Source organism: Pangasianodon hypophthalmus, chromosome 15 (assembly GCF_027358585.1).
Source record: "Pangasianodon hypophthalmus isolate fPanHyp1 chromosome 15, fPanHyp1.pri, whole genome shotgun sequence".
Taxonomy (NCBI): Eukaryota; Metazoa; Chordata; class Actinopteri; order Siluriformes; family Pangasiidae; genus Pangasianodon; species Pangasianodon hypophthalmus.
This window is the reverse complement of record NC_069724.1, coordinates 10,071,929-10,096,480: the sequence shown is the minus strand read 5'-3', so window position 1 is coordinate 10,096,480 and position 24,552 is coordinate 10,071,929. Positions and strand designations below refer to the sequence as shown.

At 36.8% G+C, this 24,552-nt stretch overlaps 2 protein-coding genes across 2 annotated transcripts; both read right to left on the bottom strand.

Annotated features, from left to right (window-relative positions):
• Positions 1-259: 259 nt before the first annotated feature.
• chrdl2 (chordin-like 2) lies at positions 260-8,761 on the bottom strand. The gene is made up of 11 exons (XM_026938431.3): positions 8,563-8,761; positions 8,147-8,250; positions 7,908-8,001; positions 6,628-6,773; positions 5,263-5,356; positions 5,057-5,112; positions 4,155-4,323; positions 3,178-3,366; positions 2,879-3,055; positions 1,845-1,937; positions 260-859 (listed from the first exon to the last, which is right to left on the bottom strand). Exons 1-11 carry the CDS (start codon positions 8,645-8,647, stop codon positions 726-728), a joined length of 1,341 nt encoding a protein of 446 aa, XP_026794232.2. The 5' UTR covers positions 8,648-8,761; the 3' UTR covers positions 260-725.
• A 1,631-nt stretch (positions 8,762-10,392) lies between these two features.
• xrra1 (X-ray radiation resistance associated 1) lies at positions 10,393-24,538 on the bottom strand. Its single transcript, XM_053240009.1, has 18 exons — positions 24,511-24,538; positions 24,299-24,404; positions 21,685-21,860; positions 21,374-21,445; positions 21,137-21,209; positions 20,248-20,345; positions 18,242-18,390; positions 18,056-18,157; positions 17,882-17,961; positions 17,687-17,763; positions 17,514-17,579; positions 17,322-17,415; positions 17,107-17,225; positions 15,654-15,941; positions 15,038-15,197; positions 14,839-14,954; positions 13,468-13,573; positions 10,393-11,647 (listed from the first exon to the last, which is right to left on the bottom strand). Exons 2-18 carry the CDS (start codon positions 24,387-24,389, stop codon positions 11,505-11,507), a joined length of 2,010 nt encoding a protein of 669 aa, XP_053095984.1. The 5' UTR covers positions 24,390-24,404; positions 24,511-24,538; the 3' UTR covers positions 10,393-11,504.
• Between the last annotated feature and the right edge of the window lie 14 nt (positions 24,539-24,552).

Below are 24,552 nucleotides of genomic sequence, written 5' to 3'. Positions count from 1 at the left end.
CACAGGCCAAAATTTTAGAGGAGAGCCACAAATCCTAAAAATCCTGAAGTGCCTTCAATGGTTCATTGTCCAGCCAGAACAGCTTATGTAAGAACACTTGCCTCTGGTCAGACGTTCTCACATTTAATTTCTCTACCATGGTAAAAAAAAAAAGTACTGTGCATACAGGCATAATGTACTTATTGACCATTCATTAATACATGTTTCCATTTCAGTCAAAATGATATCTCTTTTTAATTACAATAAATATTAACATTCATTTTAGTATTAAAATTATTTAATGGGTTTATAACTAATGACAGTGATAAAAATGTGGCCTACATCAACTTTATGAAAGCATCCTGGCCAATAATCTGCTTACATTCCTACTTACACTTCTCTTTAATAACTGTACACATACAGTGATTGCTTTGTTTGAATCACATCCACAAGTTTTTCCTTAATAAAAAGTAATATTTCCATACTTCCCTTTCTTGCTTCAGAACTGAGACATCTGTATGTGTTTACTTTCCCTTCTGTATTTTGACAAGACCACACTATTGACTTCACTCCAGTTCAAGGCCTCTACAAAAGCTACATCTCACATGGGACAGCAAAGTTCTTCTGTCTGTATCTGTTTTCCACTAAAACACATTGTGTGTGTTCTGTTTTGTGTTCTGATAATAAAAGAGGTGTTGGACGCTGAGCTGATACACTGTTCCAGAGCAGAGAGGACACTCGGAGGACTAAGACGTGCAAAGAATGTCCAGCTGATCGGGGTTTAAGTACTTCACTACCTCCTTAATGCCATCTTCACAGGTCCTGTTCCTACTGAAGTCTTTCTCCTTGTCTTCTTCCTCTTTAAACTTTCTCCAAGCATCTGAGTGAAAAAAATATATACACACACTATAACATTAATCAAGGGTTGTGATGAAGTGAGTTACTGATATCACCCTGTAGTTAATTATTTTCAAACAACAACATGTCCTGAAGCGTTTTATTCCAATTACCTCAATTTCTTTTACAATTACAATTTATTAAATGTTTTATATATTGAAATACACATCATACATTTTATTCATTTAAAGTTATATTTAATGTTATATATATATTTAATGGAAATTAGTTCCTGTTATCAAAAAGTTATCCATGTTATCCATCCAAGAAACTGCAAAAAAAAAAAAAAAAAAACACTGACTGTTACTAAGCTCTGACACTGGGGACTCTTTCCAAAAATGTCTCCTCAGAGAACACTTCAAACAATTACAGACTTTTGTTGTTGTTGTTGTTGTTGTTTTTTAACTTCGCTTATGTGGAGCAACCGCCATACAAATCCATGTGTAAGTTGCTACTATAGAAATGATAACTCAATAAAATGAATGCATTAATCTAAATCTGTGGTTTGCCTGACAGATAGCATTGCTCTTAAAATTGCTGTTAAAGATAATTAATCAAGACTTTCTGACCAACCAGAACTGAGAATTTGATTGGTCTAACATTAAATAATCTAAGACAAAGCTTTGCAACAAGCTTGCTTACTGAGACAATAACCAAATAAATAGGAAATAACATTAGATCTTCACATTTTAAGCAAAAAATGTTTGTTGTTACTGCCCTGACCTGCAGGTGCCCCGAATAAGCCCGAAATGTTCCACTTTATTACACGTTTCATACACGTTCACTATGTACTTGTACATGCAGTTCATCTGCATGTACTTAAATGATTCCCCTTGTAAACCATTTCTTATCTCTTAGCTTTATCTGTATTATGTTTCAAAGTACATGACATTTTTTCACACATGAATACACCAAATACAGCATTAACATAATAAAGAAGAACGGAGGAAAATCAGACGAAAACTCACCCTCATCTAACGTAGTCAGTAGAATATAATTCTCTGGATGCTCTATAAGGTCCTTTTTTTGAACATCACCAGTTTCCATCAAATGCAGTACCCCTAGAAATATTAAAAATCGGTTACTTTAGCTTCTAGTTTTTACTGTAGTCTCTAATTTATGTAAAGGAATAGTTACAAACGAATAATACTATTAAAGGAATAGTTCAGTGAAATGTACACAATTTCTCCCTCTAGTCAATTAGCCATGTAAGACATGTTTGGTGTATTCATTTACTCCTTTATTATTGCATTATAGTTACGAGGTTAATGTAGCTAACCAGTAACATAAGTCTATGACCTTCTTTACACTTGGACTATCCACACAGAAATAAAAGTGTAAATGCACCCAAGGTCTGAGATGCATTTCACGTTATAAATGTAAATACATCAGTCTATCCAAGGCACAACTGATACCAAAACCCCTGCGAGTAGCTGATGCACACGCTCCATTAACCTTGGTGCCTTTCCAAATGTTAGGAATATCAAAAACGGCAGGAAAATATTTGATGCTGTTAATAAAACAACTAAACCCGAGGAACATCATTTGAGGAGCAAATTTGAGTACTAGCATGTAATCCAGCAATCAGATTTAGTGAATGGAGACCCATTTTAAAATTCTATCAGAACACGATACAGATACAAGAGGCAAGAAATGACCAAACAGAAACTGGGTCTGTCTCAGCCAAAAACTTTTCTGGTTCTGTACATGTCCAAATCTTCACATAATTGCTTCAAATTACATCACTAAGGTTCATAATCTCAATTTTAAATAAACAATATCGTAAGACAGCAGATAAATGTAAAAATATATTGGAACTATATTATAATCTACATTACTTAGAGTTTTTATCTGCAATTCTGGCTTTAATCTCTGGGAGACGGTGGCTAGGTGGTAGAGTGATATCAAATTGTGCCAAGTTGTACATTATGGCTGACCCCATAGCATTACAGCATTCAGCTACACTGTGCTAGTCGGAGTGGTAAGTGTTCATATTCTTTACCGTCTACTGTTTTCCATACTTGCACCTCAACCTCAGTGGCTCCTTGTCTCTCAATGGCGATTTTTCGCACCGTGTCTTCCACATGAGCAGAAGATGAAGATTCAACTTTATATACCAGAAGACTGTTATTGTCCTGTCCCAGATAACACTCCGTCCTATTGTTCTCAGTCTTACTCTCTGTCAGATATGGAAAAAAAAATACAAAGAAATGTCAATATGTAAAACACCCAGGGACATATACTGTAGGATTTACCATGAAAGTGGCAGATGGACGATAAATTGAAGGTGTGTTATGCTACCTGGGCAAACTTTACAGCATTTTCCATCTATCTTAATGGGGTGTTTGCATGGGTACTGGTTGGGGCAGGTGAGGCGTCTGCACTCCTGAAGGCCATCTCTACAGGTGCACAGGATGCACTCCAGAACTTTCCCCAGCACAGGGTGCCACACGTCACCATGGGAGTAGGTCTTCCCACTGTACGTGCAAGCTTAGACAAACAACTGTGAGAAAGTATTGGCTCCAAAAATATTTTGACTGCAGTATGCTCTGCAGCATGTTTGTATTTTTCAAAAACGGCACATTCACGTATAAGTCTAATTGAAAAGACCACAATGTTAGCTAACTTGATGTGGGTCTTTCATGAGGGCACGTCTTTAAGGTTCACTCACTTTGTCTTCAGTGGATAATCTCACATATATAATGGAGATTTGTACCTAAGAACTCTTACTGTAATCATAAACCACTGTCCTGCGCTCATCCCAGGATGCTTATTTATAGTCTGCTCATACTGAATAGCCTTTCGCACTTAGTACTATTCAATTTTATAGCATACAGTTGTAGACGAGTAATGATGATACAGTAAATAAAGATACAGTATGTTCCCTTTTGAGTCTGATTCTTCTCAAGGTTTCTTCTTCATGTTGTTTTAGAGTTTTTATTTGCCTCTGTCTCCTCTTGCTTGCTCATAAGAGATCTAAATCTAAAATCTACATAGAGATTTCCATAATGCTGCTTTGTGACTAATTATGTCTACTGAAGCCTATATATGAACTTAAACTCATAACCATCAAGCATTTCAGAGTAAGCAATTGGACCTCAAATGTAGTTTAATCATAAGTTTTCTCAGAATGTAATGTTAGCTAATGCTAGCTACCTGGCTGAGAAACCATGTCCACATTTCCACTAATGACGTCAAAGACACATATTCTATGTTCTGCAATCCTAGACTCCGCAGACCCTACTTACTGTTTCAGCTAGAGATCTTGTGGAGCTCACCTCTCTGGTGTTTGCGCTGTAAGAGGATCTTCACTGTGGTATCAGCCGCTCCTTTAAGGTGCAGTGTTTGTAGGTTAAGGCCTCTTGGTGAGCCTCTAAGTGCGGCCGGTGTGACTCGTGTGGCCCGGTTCTTCACCTGCTCTCCAGTGCACTGATCCACAGAATGCCTCTTCGGTTTGAGGAGATAAAAGAGAAGCTGTTGGGTCTTTGTAAATGACTGATCAGTTAGACCAATTTCTAACTGAGTCTCCCCATCACAGGACAGCTAAATTTAACAAAATTGAATGTGCTTCAAAATGTTCAAAACATTTCTTTGAAGAAATTCTTGTGTCTTCTTTGGACACAAGAATTTGAACTTTTATTCTCTCATTTAAATCTTTACACCACTGCATAGCTAAAATCATTGTTTTATGGTTGTTCTTGCTTTCATTCCCAACCATCCATCCATCCATCCATTCATCTCTTATATTTAAAATCATTCAGGCTGACTCTCTACTGCAGGGTTCTTCAATCTTATCTGCAAAAGCCTTGTGTGGCTGCAAGTTTTCATGTCAGCCAAATTGGAGGCACACTTGATAGTTGATTGGAGACTAAGCTGAACTGATTAAACAAGTGAAATCAGGTGTGGCTCAACCTGGCTCTTTGTAGATAAGATTGAAGACCCCTGCTCTACTGTATGCACGCTGTGACGTATGTATAGTCTTAAATTTCACTGAGAAATGATACAGCAGAGCAGCAGGCTACGCAGAGCTGATTAATAGCTAAATGATAAATGATAGGGGTTGATATCCATTTTTTCTGGTAATTGATTGGCCTGGAATCAACTCAACACATACTACACTATGGATAATTTATGACGTATAAATAATGATGCACTATTAGTAAATAAGAAGAATACGTACTACTCCTCGGTTCAGTTGCTGTCCTCCATCGTCATATGAATTGTCAGGTGGACCCTCTGATCATGTCAGAGAAACAAGAGTCACATTGCCTCCTTAAATCTGCTTGAAAACTGCAAGTACTAATGTGCCAAATTTACAGAAAATCAATAAATAAGACATGTTTAATATGAATTAAATGAACACAACTTAATCATAATAATGATCACCTTTGCAAATAAAGCAGCATGTATCTGGAACAGAGATGGGTGAAGAGCATGTGATGGGCTGACAGGTTTTCAGTGCACAAAAAATATTTCCACCCTCGAAGGCCAAGAAAGAAAAAAGAGACAAGTGACAATATAGACACACTAAAGTAAACTGATTTAATCCTCATTTTACTGTATTACATCCTGATCTTAGTATTATAAACCCTCTCTGTGTAAAGAGCTGCTGGAGCATCAAAATTTCAATTCCAGCTAGCAAAACTCTAAAGTACTGAAAACTACATCCAACAATTCAAATCTACAGCTCAACAAGAGCTACAAACACGCGTCCTAATAAGTTATAATTTCTACAGTAACAACTTACATAGGGACTTATATGGTGGGCACTCTACATAAATGGATTAAAAAAAAAGCATATGTAATTTTTGATATGGTGAATTTTTCTGTAAGGAGAGATTTATTTAACATTTATGGAAGGAGCCTCCTGTGCTAGTGCTTTGTAACAGTCAGATTGTAAGGCTGTAATTGTAAGTTTCCCCCGAGGAAAGTCTTGAGGACAGACAACTTCGCACTTTCTCAGTAATATGATAAGCTGCATTTTTTGTCTTATTAACTTAATAAGAGCGAGAGAGAAAAAGGAGGCTGCTGTGGGAATGACTGTTTATAGCTGGTGAATAATGAAAATGATAATGAAAGTGATTACAAGGAAAAAACTTGTTTGTTACATTTAATGTTTATGTTAAATTTCATATGTTAAATATGTTAAATGTAACATGTTTATGTTTATGTTAAAATTTAATATGTTAAATATGTTAAATGTAACATAAATATTATGAAATAAAAAAATTCAAACTGCTGTGGTATGAGAAGAATAAAATGCTTTGCGAGGTGCTGTTATAGACAAAATATTCAACATCAGGGCAGTCACACAAATTCCACTTTTCGTTGGACCGCCCCATCACTTTTTTCCTATAACATTATCATTATTATTTTAATTATGTTAATATTATAGGATTAGTTTCCTATAACAGCACAGAATGGTTTGTTCTTCACATATTGCATCAAAAACTTAAAAAAAAACAATAATAATAACACCACAGGTATCCCCTAGTCATGAGATTTATGTAGTTAACTTATTTTTGACCAAAGTACCAGACAGAATCTTATATTAATGGGATAATGAGATAATATAATCATGGCATGCTTGCAGTTGTAACTGATGGTATTGCAGATGGGTCACAACTTTTATGTTTTAACATTTAAAAAATCAGTCTGGTTTTTAAAATATAAAAGCAAAGGCAAGGATGTGTTTTACATACATAAAAGGAATGTTGGGAAAAAAGCATTGTAAAACATGCAATCACTCACAGAGCATGTGCACATAACACACTGGTTGGACTGTCGGGATGGGAACAGATCGTGATTAGTGAACGTCTCGCCCATTTGGTAAGTGGTTCCATTGTAACGACAGGTTTTAACGGGAGCCCTCAAACCTGCAGGGGACCTCTGCTCATCTGTGCCAGGATACAGCGGTACATAGAACATTAATAGATACATGAAGATCTATCTATCTATTCATCCATTCATTTACTGGTTAACTATCTAGAGACAGATAGACAGGCAGAAAATCAGATTACTAATAAAAGTGAAGAAGACTCTGTAACTTGTAATGTACTGCTCATTAATTTCCTCCTCTGCCTGATAATCAGTTCAGAGTTGCAGCATTTGTACACACAGTGAGTATAACTTGTCACTACTGAGATACGAACCATAAAATGACAGAGCCAGCTGAGATGAGGCGTCACATAAAACTAACCATGTCACATGAATAATATTAAAGGCATTCAGACGACTCCTATAAAAATCCTAATGGCGTCTGTGCTGCACGCGACATGAAGAGAGTCTCACTGTTTATCCAGGCAGCATTGCTGAAAACCGTCTATCACAGATAGACAGATAGATATTAATGAGCAGTTACAGCATTTTCTTCAGTTTTATTAGTAATCTGAATTTTATACATTGTCTCTTGCATTTTATTTGTCTGTCTGTCTATTTATCTATATGTCTGTCTATAAAGAGTTAACCAGCTAATAGATAGATAGATAGATAGATAGATAGATGACAGCCAGACAGCCAGCCAGCCAGACAGACAGACAGATAGATAGATAGATACTTTTTTTGTAATCTGATAATACATTGTCTCTTGTATTTTATGTTAAAAGTTTGTTTCACATCTATATAGCTAAACGGATATCAGTCTATCTATCTATCGATTGATCGATGGATAGATAGATATTAATGAGCAGTATGCCACAAGTTATGAAGTCATCTTCACTTTTATTACTAATCTGACTGTATTTTATATTAAAGTTTGTTTCACACATCTATATAGATAAACAGATAGTCTGTCTATAGGTAGTTAACCAGTACATAGATAGATAGACAGGCAGATAGATAGATACTTCTTTTGTAATCTGATAATACATTGTCTCTTGTATTTTATGTTAAAAGTTTGTTTCACATCTATATAGCTAAACAGATATTAGTCTATCTATCTATCTATCTATCGATAGTTAGATAGATAGATAGATAGATAGATAGATTTTGTTTGTTTGTTTGTGTGTGTGTGTGTGTGTGTGTGTGTATACCTGCACAGCGTGGGCAGCACTGTTGTGAGTCGGTCACTGGATTGTCACAGCGCAGAGCTGGGCATTTGATGGGGTTACATTTCACATGACCAGACTTGGAAGGATCAGAGATGCATGAGAGACAGACAGAAAGAATATGGAGACAAATCTAATCCATCTTACTTACACACACACACACTCACAAAGTATATCAATTTTAAGAAGTATTCAGTGCAGCTAATTGGGAGTACAGTACATACTTCAGTGCAAGAACAGCGCATGCAGAACATGAAGCCAAACGGCTCTAGATAAGGATGCCAGCTGTCTCCTGGGCTGTAGGTCTTCTCCTTAAACGTGCACAACACTGCACACACGAGACACAAAATCAGCTCAGACATAGCACTGAAACTCAGCACTGACGATTCAGCACTGAGGACCACAGCCTACCCGTCAGTGATGACTTTTATCATAATTACCATAATAAAAAAGTGCGCCTTTCATGATAAGGTGACAAAAAGAGCTTGATAAAGTCGCCAGGAATATTTCCGACATAAATACAGTGAAAGAGCCAATTCCTCATGACACTCTGAAACTTAACCCCAGCTCTGATGTTTCACAAGCAGCCCACAGAGAGTAACATCTCACCATTCTCCCTAATGTACCGTCTGACACTTACTTTTTCGGCTTTGTGCTGCTTCTGTCTCACACCACACAAACCAGCGCATAGCAGCTAAAAGAAAGACTTGCTTCAGGTATGCCATTCTTCTCTTCCTAATCTCAGCTAATTCCAGTCAACAGGCAAAGTCAATATCCTTAACTTCTTTCTCTTCACTCAGTAACTGCGACAGCAGTGACTACTGGAGAGACTACTGCAATCCGACAACACTCCCAGGGTTTATAGAAAAGCGCCCCCTACAGGAAAACAGCCTGCTTTACACAAGTACCATGGGTTAAACTAGGCATCAAGAAAATCTGCTTAAAAATATGATTTTAATTGCTATTTTTAATTTCACTTGAGTCCTATGGATTAATAAGTCAATTGAAAATGCAATAGATTGAAATCATATCACATCATTTGGCAGTCACCTTTATCCAGAGTGGCTTACATTGTACCTCATTTATACAGCTGAGGGCCTCGCTCAAGGGCCCAGCAGTGAGAGCGTGGCAGTGCTGAGGTTTGATCACACAACATTCTGATCAGGAGTCCAACGTCTTAACCACTGAGCTACATCAGAATGATGAAATGTGATCTCAGTGACTTTCAAGCCAAGTCAAGTCAAGTCAAGTCAAGTCAAGTCAAGTGAAGTGGGGTTTACTGTCATTTCAACCATATACAGCCAGTTAGTACAGAGTGAAACGTTTCTCCAGGACCAAGGTGCTACATAAGACGAACACGGCACAACACAGAACTACAAGGGACTACATAAATTTATACATAAAGTGCACAAGTGCAAACATGTGCAGGCAGCACAAGACAGTACAACGACTACTGGGACAGACAATGGGCACAGGAAGTCCCAGTGCAGCGCCGACCAGTACGCAGTTCTGTTAGAAAGTGAATCCAGTGAGAATAGTGCAAAGAGTACAAGAGTACAATATAAGTGAGTAGACTTTGTGGCATGGGTGTTGGTGCCAAGCTGTTTTGTGTTAGTCTGTAGGGTTTCTATAGAATAGGGTGAAAAACAAACAAACAAACAAACACTCAAACAAAAACCACTCAGTGAGCAGCAGTTCTGTGGGTGGAAAGACCCTGTCGATGAGAGAGGTCAGAGTCAAAGACTGGTTCAAGCTGACAGGAAGGCTATGGTAACACAGATATCAACTCTTTACAAACGTGTTAAGCATAAAAGCATCTCAGAATGCTTTGTCCAATGTTGTTGTAGCCCATCCAACTCATGGTTCAGAAAAGCAATGAGCGACAAAGCGTCTCAGAAACATCTCAGAATGCTTTTCTGAACCTTGAGGTGGATAGGCTACAACAACATTGGGTTCCTCTCCTGGAATCTAAGAACAGGAAGTTACAACTGGCACGGGCTCACCAGTAGATAGTTAAAGACTCAAAAAAGACCCAGTGGTGTATGAGTGGTAAAGGTGTTCCTATTTATCCTATGACTGTATATAAAATCTCATATATCTCACTAATATAGTCTGCCTTACTTTTTATGCTTGGTGTTCCTCTCTCACACCCCACAAACCAATACATAATAAAATCAGAACAAAAATGAGCGCTAAAGAAAAGAGATGTCCTATTTTGGTCTATATTAAGTTCAAAATCTTATATATAGCCTCAAGTCAACTTTTCTGTGTCCTCAAAAGAAAAAACTTTCTCACTAGCCAAAATCTAGGCATCTTTTTTTGTCTTTGAATGTATTTGCGCTCGCTGAGCCCTTGATTAAGCTGGAGACAGATCAAGTCATAACACTTCTCCTTGATGCAACAAACATTAGCTAACAGAGGTTATACACTTAACACTCAAAACACAAAGTAAGAAGACATGTTTATTTTTTTTAGTCAGAGCAGGCGCCATGCCTATAAATGCACTCCAGTGATTAGAATAGAGATGAAAGAGCTTTGTTGAAGAGCTTTGATGAACAGAGCAGAACAGATAATTATAGATAGAAGAACAGATCATTTCTCCATTACAGTGGGTTTCAGAACAGAAGTGGCAGCTTTGTGTTGAAATTTCAAAAGTCAGAGATGGAAATATGACTGCAAGAACCACCAGTAAGAAAGAATAAAAACTTGGGGGGATGCTGTTATAGAAAAACAATCAACAATAACTTGGTGTGATGCAACCTGATGTGAAGTTGAGTTAATTTTACCACCCTAAAGTTGATTATTTTCCTATGACAGTACATCCAGAAGTGTTTTATTCTGCTTATACCACAGCAGTTTGCCAGCAATTAAAATGTTTTATTCATTGTATAAAGACATATCATACATTTTATCCATTTATAGTTACATTTGATGTTGTGGAACATCTGTGAAACAAGTTGCTGCTATCACATTATAGCAGCTATAAATATATAAGAGTTTTGCTGTTACCAGGGTCTTTTTCCTTCTCTCTTGAAGTTAATTAGACAAAAAAAAAATGCAGCTTGTCATGTTATCAACAAACCACAAAATGAAAAGCAGCCTGCTTTGAAGAATATTCTGTCAGAAAACTTAAAGCTACTTTTCAATGGAGTAAAACATAAAGTTACAGCTTTACACCTAAGTGTTATGAAGTACTGACACTAGAGACCTCCTAAAACTGTTAAATAAATGTCTGCTCACAGAAAACATCACAGTATCAACAATTACACACATTTTTTTAATTTGTTTATGTGGAGTTATTACTATAGACAAGATAATGTATTAGAAAGAGCACATTAAGAGAAAATGATTTGCTTTGCATCTGTCACTATTGTCTGCTGTTACAGAAAATAAATCAACACCTTGTGATACCAAGGTGTATCTATCAGATCAAGAATTCAACAGCGCTGTGGTATAAATGAATTTGAAAAAAAAGAAGTTGTTGGACCGACAAAATACACATAAAAGGCAAAGAAATGGTTTTATGGATCCCTGATTAAACTTTTGATTTATTTTAGTAGATTTTTTCCCCCATTGTTCCTTTTAATGATAGTCGCTCTCAATTTGTGCTGCTTGCTCCATTGATTTCAAGTGGATCATCTTGTACTTGCTCTTCATATCTTTCAATAATATCAGTGCCTTTTCATATTCATTCTTGTATATATCTTTGCCTTGAAGAACTTTCTCTGTGTAAAGAAATGGACAACAAGAATAATAAATAACAAATATAAATTCTGTATATGATCACATTAGTTTATATAAAATAAGGTCTAAAATCAACAACTTTGTCATAACTGTTCCCTTGTTTTCTTGTAAGTACTGATGTCCAACATGTCTAATGCTCTCAGCGTAGCAAAATAGTAATAACAACTGTGCACCATGAATCCAGCTTAGTCCATCATACACTGACTGCTCTGATAAGTGATGAGATAATAAAAGAACAGCTGCAATGCCAAACAGAGCACTTTCCAGTAAACCTATTTCTCAAGAGTTCCAACAGATCATCTCTGACTCAAGCATATTTATTATTGAATCATGTTCAGTCTCCAGATCTGCCATGATTACATTTGTGTAACCTTAACTGACCAGGCCCGATGGTGCAACAAGATAAATATTCAACAACGTGGAGCATAAATGTTCTGACTCAACAAATTACAGTCCCCTCAGATAGTACTGGAACGGCAAGGCTAATTTGTTTTTACTATACACTGAAGACATTTGGGTTTGAGATCAAAATATAAATATAAGACAATAGATCAGAAATTCAGCTTTCATTTCCTGAGATTTACATCTAGATGTGTTAAACAACTTAGAACATGGCACCTTTCTTGTCAGACCACCCAATTTTTACGTGAGCAAAAGTACTGGAACAGATATTTACTGTAATTTACTTTAAGACTAAGACTTAATATTTGGTTGCACATCCCATGCTGGCAACCTACAGAAATCACCAAACTGTTACATTCTTCTATTGTGATGATTTTCCAGGCTTCTACTACAGTTTCTTTCAGTTGTTTTCTGATTAAGCTGGAGACAGATCAAGTCATAACACTTCTCCTTGATGCAACAAACATTAGCTAACAGAGGTTATACCCTTAACATTCAAAACACAAAGTAAGAAGACATGTTTATTTTTTAGTCAGAGCAGGCGCCATGCCTATAAATGCACTCCAGTGATTAGAACAGAGATGAAAGAGCTTTGTTGAAGAGCTTTGATGAACAGAGCAGAACAGATAATTATAGATAGAAGAACAGATCATTTCTCCATTACAGTGGGTTTCAGAAAAGAAGTGGCAGCTTTGTGTTGAAATTTCATAAGCCAGAGATGGAAATATGACTGCAAGAACCACCAGTAAGTAAAGAATAAAAACTTGGGGGGCATGCTGTTATAGAAAAACAATCAACGATAAGTTGGCGTGATGCAACCTGATGTGAAGTTGAGTTACTTTTACTACCCTAAAGTTGATTATTTTCCTATGACAGTACATCCAGAAGTGTTTTATTCTGCTTATACCACAGGAATTTGCCAGCAATTAAAATGTTTTATTCATTTTAGAATAAACTCGTTGTTTGTTTGGGGGGGTGTCTCACTTCTGTGGAGGTAGTTGGTGATGTCACTGCCTGGCTGACTATTGTTTTTGGGTTTTTCTTCACAGCTCTCTCAATGTCATTTCTGTCATCAACTGCTGTTGTTTTCCTTGGCTGACCTGCGCTATGTCTGGTTGTTAGTACACCAGTGCTTTCTATCTTTTTCAGGACATTTCAAATTGTTGTATTGGCCAATGATTGTGCAATTGCTGCTGTTATAGAAAATTAGTCAACACCATCTGTCCAATCAAAATTAAGAATTCAACAATACTGTGGTATAAATAGTTATATTCAATCCAATGTATGCAAAATGCCTAAACCCCAGCCTGCAAACAAAACAATTAACTGGCAACAGGAGTTTAAAAGTAATCCGATTCTTCAGGTAAACTAAAGATACTGAAGAAATACTGAAGCTTACCCAAAGGGACTTCACTTATTGTTTTCCTTTCCTTCATTTCTGTGAGAATTTCTTTAACTTTCTCTCCTTTCCGTTTTTGTGGTTTTGCAGGAAGCAAATTCCTTGTCTGGAAAAAGAATAATTTTACTTTGTCAGAACAAACAAGCAAGCAAAAAACCTTAAATCATTAATGCTAGTTGCACTGATTATTCATAACACTTTTTATTTAACAGCTGACTATAGTAGTCAATCAGCCAACACATGTTTGGTGTCTGAAGTTTGCTTCTTTAGTTGTGCACTAAAGGGGAAGCTTAGAAAGACTTGCGCATCATTCAAACTGAATATCTAAGTCATCACACCAGCACCTCAAACCATGGAAAGTAATGTCAAATGAACTTTATATTATATCATCATTATTATCACCATAATGCCATGCTATGGTCTATATTTTCATCAAATTATCAAGCACCTGAGCTCAACCCAGCTTGATTTCACATAAACTGAAGATGGAGGAGCTAATCTCCATTGAGCTCCCTTTCACTTTAACCCCTGGATGGCACCATTGAGCCAAGTTCTGGTAAATCAAGATTTTGAAGAAACCAGACCAGACAAGAGCAAATCCTGCAAAAACAAGTCATATGCTGCAGCACAAGACGGCCAACTTCATCCTGGAGGGATGGAGTCTATCTGAATTGGGTGATTTCTGTGATCAGTGACATCTGATTTAACTGTGCAGACCTGTGCAGAGCTCCTGAATATGGGTGGTGCAGGAAAACTGTTCACATGGTTCAATTTTGACATTTACTATTACACATAGTTCTGAAAACTACAGACTTTCCTGAACTGAAATTGGTGTATTATTTAGTAAAGGAAATTTACTAAAGTTCTTTTAAAGTCTGGTTAGCCCCAAGGGTGACGAGAGAGATTATTTAAAGATTTCATTCCAATTCCACTGAAAGGCCCCCACCTACTTCTGCATTTATAACCTAATCTACTTATGGAGAAACACCATTACTGTCAAATTTTTAAAGAATTATAAGTTTACAATGGGAAATTGTAAGGGTTCTCACTTTGATTATCTGCATTATCACATCAGTCTGTCTCATCACCTGAGGTAAAGGTCATTGGTGGGGAAATTATCTCTGATTAATTGAGTCACTTCTGGTCTGTTAGCTAAAAAGTTTCTTATTAATATCTTTTTATTAGTATATTTAAATATTCCAAACATTATGACAGTATCTGATTACAAACTGAATTGGTTAAGTCCATTTCACCAACTATGCAACAACTTGATCAAAGAAGGACATTCACTGTGTGAGGCAATCACAACATTCGGCCAGTGCCAGACTGAATACGTGCAGGAATCTAAAGTTAAAGAATATAAAGTTTTACTCTTTTTGGTTGTTCTTTATATGGTTTCTGTAGACGATCAAGATTTGCTTTGGAATCTCTGTACACAAGCAGGTTCTTCAGCGTGTACTCCAGAACGCTCACGGTCTGCTGGATTCCTGACAAACCATAAAAAAAAGCCATAAATATTACCTCCTTAAATATTACCTTACCATCACAGATTAATAAAGCCATCACTTACCAACAGGCTTGGGCATGTCTAAGTCCAGATTATCATCTAATAGGGCTTCATAACCAAGGAGTTTCTCTGGGTATTGTTTTGCATCATTTCTCCCAAGATGAGTGATGTCTGCTATCTGCTCTGTTCTGTCCTGATTCTCAGGTTCAAGCAACTCATTTACCTGGGGAATTGTAAAGAAAATAAGAGTAGCAGTAGTGGAAATTTTTGAAATTCAGACTGATATACCCAAAAATCAAATAGTGATGGAGAATTAAATTGGGTGTGATGTTAACAAGCCTAGGTGGAACATTCTGCCTGATCTGCCATATAGTTAACATTTACATTTATGGCATTTGGCAGATGATCTTATCCAGAGCAACTTACAATTATCTCATTTACACAACTGAGCAGTTGAGGGTTAAGGGCCTTACTCAAGGGGCCAGTGGTAGCAGCTTGGTAGTGCTGGGATTTGAACTCTCAACCTTCTGATCAGAAGTCCAACAGCTTAACCACTGAGCTACCACTTCCCCACAATTAAGCTTTAATCTTAATTAATTAGGTGATTAAATACTTCTGCTCATACATCAACTGTTTCTGCTGTTCAATTTCCTGTAATAGTATAATTAAAATAAAATACCTCTGTTACAAAGAACGGTTCTTCATTTTGCTGACTCTCACTGTGGATTTCAGAATTTTCCCTTTCCAAAGGCTCTGATACACTGGAAGCAGTGACAACTTTCTCCTTCTCCATCTCCTCAGTGTTGATTTGCGAGGAGCTGGGGAGCAGTGTGTCAGTGGACTTCGAATCTGATGGCTGATGTATGTTATTTTGTTCAGTACCTCTGTCTGTAGAAGGGATTTCTGAAGCACACAAGGCTGCTGTGACCAAGGAAGCCTTTAGCACCTTTGGGATTTTAGTTTTTACCTGCATTTGTAAGAGGAAAAGATCAATGTAACACTGAGGTTAATTTACACTTATAACTACTTATCAAGTTCTGTCACTTGATTAATGATTGGCAGATTCAACTTGCAGTATTCAAGTAATTCATGGCAGATTCAAGCAATAAACATGTACCTGCCCTATTCTGTGTTAAGTCTGAATTCCAGATAAAACACTACTTTCAAATGAAGCTTGCAATGTTTTCTCCTCAGTCTCCCCAGTCTTTTCAGAAGCATACTCCTTAAATTGCTGAAGATGCAACTGAACGCATTATTATTTAGGAAGTTTAAGCCAGTACGTTTCCTCTATCCTGTCATTTGACACAGAAACTAATCATGAGTCTATGCATGGTACCATGTCAAAGTTGAATCATACATTGAACATTAGTGCAAAAAGAAGTGGCAGTAAAGTTCCATGGAGAGCTGAGGAGCCATGTTATGACTTCAGGCCTCCGAGACATGTGGTAATATTGCAGTTCCACAGGGTGAACAGTTACTGTTACCACCTTGAAGTTGATTATTTTACAATAACAGCACTTCATAAAGTCTTATTCCTTTTGTACTGCAAAAATTTGCCAACAACTACATTTTTAAAAGAATGACACATCAAGCTTTTTATCTCTTTACAGTTACATTTAATGCTGTGGACTGTGGAATAAATTAGTTTCTGTTATAACTTACATTATTCTCTCCCTTGAATAACACAGAAACTTGCTTGCCATGCTACAGAGGAACTGGAAAGGGCAAAGTCCTCTGTCCTGAAGACTTTCCCATGACGGAAAACTTAAAGTTACAGCTTTACATCTGACTGATACGAACCACTGACACTGGAGACTACTTACATAAATATTAAATAAAGTCACCTCACAGAAAACTCATCGATGATTAGTTAAATAACAATTTTTTTAAATCTGTAGTCTTAGTCTTAGATTACAAGGACTGCCTGCCATACAAGTCCCTGTGTAAGCTGTTACTACAGAAACGATAATAAATTAGAACAAGTACATTAATATAAACCTGTGATTTGCAGCTTTCAGCCCTGCTGTTATACACAATCAACCAGTAACATCTGACCATTCAGATTTGAGAATTCATCAGAGCCCTGGCATAATGAAAATAAACAATATTAGATCCATAAATGGATAAATAACCTTTCTTTTAGGGTTGACAGGGAGCACAACATGTGGTTTTACAATATCTGCTGACTTCTTATGTCTTATTTTAATACCAAGTCTGTCTTGAAGAAACCAGGTCAAAATTGGTGGGTCACCTAAAACATAAAAGTAGTAGGAAAAAAACATTAAGAAATTTGAGTATGACCATGACAAAAAAAAAAAACACAAAGCTGCACACATAGAGAGCTTACCACTCCTCTTTGTAGTCAGTGGGTTTGAGTGGACAACAAGCTCGCTGAGCAAAGGAAATAATGCCACAGCCAATAATGCCTCTTCTTCAAATATCTGGGAAAATATGAAATAAATAATTGCCACTCCTCTTAAACCACTGCTTTTTTTTATACACTAAAACTGTCACAGCTGGAAGCAGATGGTAAACAGACCTTATTGTTAGCCAGATTCAGATATCGAAGCTCTGGAAATGGTGGACAGAAATCTTCCTCATTCTCCTAAAAATTTAGTCAAGTCAGAAGCAGAAATTCTACTTAAAATGAAATAGATTTCTTATATAATGTATATACGTATGTTATTATATAATGTACAATAATATTAATACCAGTTGTGGTGATTCCATATCAGTCTCTATATTAAAATGCTTCTGTTGGTTCACTCGGGAATCAGAATCAGAGCAGCCTGAGTGGGGGAAAAAAAAAAAAGAATTAATGCAAAGTTAAGGTCTTCCAGTGGAGTATTATTTAACTGAACACGATGTTATCTTTTGTGGTGACCACTATTTCCAGATCTGAAGCACCTGGCACCTGTTGCAGTGGCATCGACTGAAGATAAGGGACTTCAGAGATGGAGTTTCCTTCTAAATTTAAGTGTTGAAGCCTGAAATCAGTGCAAAAATGAAGACATCTTTCTGTGAAAATAGCTGGAATGCAAACAATACATTCCCAGCATGATTGTGATGGAAATAACTAACCTTTTTAGATTTGAAAGACTTCTAAAGACACAAGAAGACAGTTTATTATGATCCAGCATCAACACTTCAAGAGTCTGAAACAATTCGCTGGACTCGGGAACCCTGTTGAAATGAAGTATGTCAGTGTTTTATTGTGTAAATATGACATTAAATACAAAGCAGTAGACTGTAATAAACAACACGTACAGATCACCATGGGGAGTATTAGGGCCAGCCATATAAGGCGGAAGTGTCTGCAGATCATTTCCAGTCAGATGGAGGACCTTTAATCTTGGTAGAAGGCCAATGGCTAATATACCATCACTTGATAAATTATTATAGGACAGGTCCAGGACCTAGTGCAAGAAAAAAACAATAAAATTATCAGAAACTTGCTGGAAACAATTTAGGGGAATATCTTATTCTTTATTTTTAGCACAGCCTATTAAAAAAAAAGCTTAGAGTAGCTTAGCTACTCACTAGCATGACCATTGTAATGCACGCTGTTTCTCAGCCGGTGGTTCTCAAAGTGGTCAAGGGGTTACGTAAGCATGGCTTTTATACACCAGCAGCCAAAATACAGTGATCAATAAATAATGAAATTCATTATTAATAACCATTAATAATAAACAATTCTTCCATCATGCAATATAATATGCCAACAGTAAGCTTTGGTTGCTAAGCAACATAATTGGTGTTGGCCTTATTGAATCCTAACTGTTTATAGGATTTTTGACTGTATAGACTCTGGTCACTAGATGGAGAAATTCTGCCTTTGTGTTGTCCTTTTTTTCCACTTGCCTGTTAACCTTTGTTATAGTTTTCACCTGCCCGATTTGCAAGACTATACCTCATCTTTCTTTGTTCACTGCTGTGTCTTCATGTTCCTCATATGAGTACCTAGCCACTGGTTGTTGTTTTTTTGCCTTTGCCACTAAGTGCTTTATCTTTTGCTGTCTCCTTTTTTTTTTTTTTTTTTACTTTTGGCATCTTTTATGTTTTTTGCCTTTTTGGAATCTTTTATTATTTTTTGGCCTCTTTGTGCCTTTTTGCTTGTTTTTTGGACTTAACATTCAGCTGATTTATGGTTGGATTGTTTTTTGTGTCTGTTTGCCCTTTTGGTGAATCTTTCTGAATAAAAGAATTTTTCTGTTATATTCCAGCTCTGTCTCTTGGAGTTTCGCTGCAGTTGAGTCCAGCCTAGCCTGTTCAGCTTAGCCTGTTCAGTGGTTACATTGTTGGGTCTTTAACACCATGACCAGTGTTCCATTCCCGTTCGGGGTCACCACCCCTTACACCAACAATGCCACAGCCATCTGTGGCCAGGAGCCATGGGAGCAAAATTGGCTTTGCTCTCTGGGTGGAGTGATGTTGTACTTAATCACAGCAACACTAGAGTGAAGTCCATGTATACTGAGAAGTGCAGATAGTTAGTGTGTTATCCTGCCCTGAGTAGCCGTTAGAAAAGATGCAGTTGGCTAGCTTTACATGTTTCAGGGGAAATGTGAGGCCTTCACCTGTCCCAGGTTGGTAGCTGTCACATGATAGGGGAAGGCTGACTGATGGATGGACAGAACAATGACTTTTTGGTTGAAGAACAATGGTTTTATAGGTTTAAAAGCTGCTGCATTAATACAGAATTCATTTATTGTGAATGTGGTGTGTATATCAAGGATTTTACAATGGTTTGAAACACTGCTCAGCCAATCAAATTTTAGAACCGAAACTATCCATTTTAAATATTTTTTACTTCGTTACAATAATGCTAAACACAATCCATTATTATCAAAGTTATTATGCTTATAATAGGGTTCTTATAATTATTAGCCTATATGACTGGCTAAATGGGTTTTAATCCAAACCGCAATAACCAATTAAAAATAAATAAGTCTGTAAATATTGTGTCATTTAAAAAGGAGTCTAATATTGGAATAGTTGGATTGTGATTATGGGGGCTATTGAAAGTTATTTTAGAGTTAAAGGGGTTTCTGGCTGCAAAAAGTTTGAGAACCCCTGCGCTAAGCAACCAACCTGCAAGATCATGCTAGCTGCACCAGGAAAAAAAAAACAACAACAACATTTTCATTAAAAAAGTTTGGCTTATCATCCAGCACCATGCAACATAAACCTATTCAGACCAGCAATTCATGTCATTCGTGTTAACCATGGCAGATTCTGATTTCAGTAGCATTTATTCCATGCATAAGACCTACCTCTAATCTAGGAAAATCTACAGCATTAACTTCCACTGTGCTGAGGCCATTCAAAGACAACTCCAGCTCCCTCAGTGCAGGAAACCTGCTAAAAGCCTCTAAAAATATCACACAAAGACCAGATCAGTTTTGATCAATGGCCAAGTTTACATCTGGTTATTTCATGTCAGTTGATTGTTTTTTTTTTTTTTTTTGCCACATGCATTTCCACTTGTAATCAAATGTGTCCCAGGTTAGCTGGATTGAAATCTGATCTGAAATCAGCTCATATGGCCTGTGCTCTGTGTTGTTCTTTGTTCCTAGTTTTTAAAAATTATTATTATTTTTTTATAATCATACTATCCGGTGTCACTCGGATGAGGAAGAGTTCCCTTTTGAGAGTGGTTCCTCTCTTCCAGTTGTTGTCTCTGGGAGCTTTTCCTTGCTCATTAGATAACAGTATGTTCAGGGAAGTGAGACAGCTAGCTTGCTACTGCTAATAAGCAATCACTTTGCTTTGTAAGTAAATTATTGTAAATGATTAAGTGAATGGATTACTCAAGCTACAGAATGATGCATCAGATCAGATTTTTTTTTTTTGAGTTGTGTATTGAGATCCAACCATACATGTTCAAAATAGAATATACAGAAGAAGATCTGATCTGCACCAGCAAGAAGAGCAACAGGAGACAGATAGAAAACAATTCCTTCAAAACTCCACTGAGCCAAATAACTGAAGTTAGCAACAACACAAGTAGAACGTGCTTCAGAACGTGCTGTTATAGGAAAGTAATGTTTGACCTCATCACTCCAGTCTGTTGTTGATTATGTTTTTTCATTATTGTGAAATAGTGTAAAATGTGATTATATTTTAGCAATCATCATGATATGAAAAGTGAAAGCATATTACCTAGGGTTAAATAGTTGTCAGAAGCATTCACATAAGCAACACTGTCAAATTCCTCCAAACCTTCTAATGTAACCTGTCCAAACAAGGATGAATTAGATCAGAGGAATCAAAATTTAAGAAAGCCAAATCTTTTTGGATCTGATAATGAGGCTTGTTATAAAGAAAGAAACTGCGAATCACAACAGCGTGTGTGTGAAAGCCAAAGAGATGCAGTGAATGACAAGTCATCAGTCCTACCGACTCCAGCTTTCTTTCACTTATGTCCACAGAGCAGAGATCAGACGGTTTGTCCACACAATGCAGAGCCATCTGGAGACGAATAAGAGAAGTACACTTCATATTCAGTTCAAATTTTAAACAGTGTATAGACTATGCAATAAAAGCATAGATTGTACAAACATTAGCCATTTTAATCCAGTACACATCACATACAGTCAGTCACTGTACTCCTAAAAGTGACCTGGATGATAAGTGGACCTGAAAATGTGGAGTGTATTTTAGATGAATAATGTGATGAATAATGAACAAAAACTGGCAGTCTTTCTCACCAAAATGTGTCCATTTAAAGTGTTTCCAGAACTTTTTTGTTTCCTTTGCGCAAGACTTTCACACTCAGACTGATCCGACGGTCCTGTGCGAAAGTGTTCTTCTGATATTGGCTGCTTTAGGATCTTGTGTCGGTCCTCCACACTTCCTCTGTGGGCAATTAACCAATGCCCTGCTCCTTTAAAGAGAAAACAAGAATAACTTCTCAACAAGGGGCTTGCCCATGTGGGTGGCAAACAGTGTTTCCAAATTAATGACTCTTTTTTGGGTGACTTTTAGGCCTCTTTAGCGACTTTTCAAAAAAGAGCCTAGCAACAAATCTAGTGACTTTCTGAGCTGATTCCAGTAACAGTTGTACACTTGATACGGTCCTCCAGATCACATTACAGTTGCTGATTATACAAGTTGAGAAAGCAGGTTCATTTGACTCCCAACCAGCTGTAGTGTGTAAAGCCTGACTGAGTTGCATTTCTGTGAATTTGTGTTCCCAATGACCAATCACTGTTGACCGTTGTTCCCAATGACCAATCACTGATCATCATTGTTTCCAATGACCAATCACTGTTCACTGTTGTTCCCAATGACCAATCACTGATCATCATTGTTTCCAATGACCAATCACTGATCATCATTGTTTCCAATGACCAATCACTGTTGACCGTTGTTCCCAATGACCAATCAGTAATCATCATTGCTTCCAATGACCAATCAGTGTTCACTGTTGTTCCCAATGACCAATCACTAATCGTCATTGCTTCCAATGACCAATCACTGTTCACCGTTGTTCCCAATGACCAATCACTGATCATCATTGTTTCCAATGACTAATCACTGATCATCATTATTTGTAATCATTGATCACCATTGTTCCTAGTAACCGATCAGTGATCGCCATTGATCGTCTGATCGTCTGACCCACCCACACACTTCTTTTTTAAAAATCTTTTTTGTTGATATTTACAGTAATACAAGTGACTTCCTCCATCTTCGTGTCTATTTCCAGACTATTCACTACCAGTTTTATTTTTTAGCATTCCTGATAGAAATTCTATTTGTTTTAATTATAATTATATAAAATTTTTAAAATAACTCAATAATTAGTTTGATGTGCAATGATCAAAGACGACTTCTTTATGTCAGAAATAAAGAATTGCCCTTTTGGTGAATCTTTCTGAATAAAAGAATTTTTCTGTTATATTCCAGCTCTGTCTCTTGGAGTTTCGCTGCAGTTGAGTCCAGCCTAGCCTGTTCAGCCTAGCCTGTTCAGTGGTTACATTGTTGGGTCATTAACACCATGACCAGTGTTCCATTCCCATTCGGGGTCACCAGCCCTTACACCAACGATATTCTATTACTGGTCTTTATAAGTCTTAACCCTACTTAGCCACCACCCCAGGCACATCCGCTTGCCAAATCCTAACTGATAATTCCATATCAGGTCTTAAGGTAACAATGCCTAGTCTGGACCAGACTTTAGGAACTGCTGTGTAGTGCTAGGTTCTACATTTCATAACTTCATACACACATAAGTATTAGTACACCACTCTACTCTCACACAAAGGTCAGCAGCCCTCTAGAATTTACTGGAATCAGGTATAAGGAGAAAGTCACTCAACTTAACGTATACTCCAAGTAGAACTCACTACCAGCACTTCATTTTGTCCATGTGCTTGATGGAAATTATTGTATGTTGCAAATCCATAAATAGTTGGCACAGCACTATTTTGTAAATGAATAAATTGTTTGTAGTGCCATGACCAAAGACGACTTCTGTCTATAACAAGTAAGTTATAATCTATTATTTTCTATTCTGATAGAGAATTCTGTTCTCTATTCTATTAGTGACAAAAACGATGGGCTTCATTTATCAAAATGGATATGAATTGATTTATTCGTAAATCATTCGTAGGTGCACTTACACAAGAAATTTGCTATTCATGAAGGTCTGTTAGTTATTCTTAAAATAAGCCATGCAGCGTTCGTCTCTTGTGCAATGTGCGGATATAATATCAAACTGATGATGATTTAAATTTTTGTTGTGGTGTGGATACACTGAAAAAAAGGCTTGCTGAATTTACTTAAGTGCGTACATTGTTTCCAAACGATTGGGATTGAGTCACATGAACACCACTTGTTTTTGTACATCCAACATGAATTGATCATGTAACTGAGACTTGAACCCCAGTCGCTGGTGATCTGCAACAGCCACATTACCGCTGCACTGCTGTTAATACTATTAGAATTGCTCACATTTAAGCTATATAAACTAGTAATTACAAACTTATTTGAATAGTACAAACAATGAAATCACATTTTGATGAGAAATTTGATGAGAAATATTTTATGCAAACTATATGTAATATCTTTTCTTAAATCTGACCGACCACATATTCCATTTTTTTTTTTTTTTTATTTCCCCCCCAATTTTCAGTGTATTTTACCAAAATCCCTTCAGTATCATGAACTAATAAGCCAATTGGCATCTCTGACCTTTTCCTGACCTAACCTGTAAACACTGTGAGATATAACTAGGTTCCATATTCTTACACTTGCACTAATACTGTTCATATTTGTACAAAATAGCATAATATAATAGAAGAGTGTCTATGCCTATACCTTCTTTACTCTGATGAAATGACCTTATAGGAAAACAATTCGTAGGAAAACTTTCTCCGTTGTCCAGTTTGTAGACTCCCAAACCAGCCATTTTTAGTCTAAATACCTGAGAAAAACAAAAAAACTATGAAAAGGACTAATCCAACATCAACCACCAACATATGCTACATTCTGCAAATATATAATCTACTAGCCTATATAATGTACATTACCAGCACTGAAGCAGATTGTTGTAGACTGGTCTCCTAGCGACA

Excerpts from the sequence above, each read along its gene's own strand:
- chrdl2 (XM_026938431.3), bottom strand. The coding sequence starts at position 8,647 with ATGGCATACCTGAAGCAAGTCTTTCTTTTAGCTGCTATGCGCTGGTTT. Across the intron at positions 8,002-8,146 it reads TGCGCTGTTCTTGCACTGAA|TCTGGTCATGTGAAATGTAA; the intron begins GTATGTACTGTA and ends GATCCTTCCAAG. Across the intron at positions 4,324-5,056 it reads AGCAACTGAACCGAGGAGTA|AGGCATTCTGTGGATCAGTG; the intron begins GTACGTATTCTT and ends CTCAAACCGAAG.
- xrra1 (XM_053240009.1), bottom strand. The coding sequence starts at position 24,389 with ATGGCTGGTTTGGGAGTCTACAAACTGGACAACGGAGAAAGTTTTCCT. Across the intron at positions 21,446-21,684 it reads CTTTAAATGGACACATTTTG|ATGGCTCTGCATTGTGTGGA; the intron begins GTGAGAAAGACT and ends ATTCGTCTCCAG. Across the intron at positions 17,764-17,881 it reads GCCACTGCAACAGGTGCCAG|GCTGCTCTGATTCTGATTCC; the intron begins GTGCTTCAGATC and ends TCCCCCACTCAG.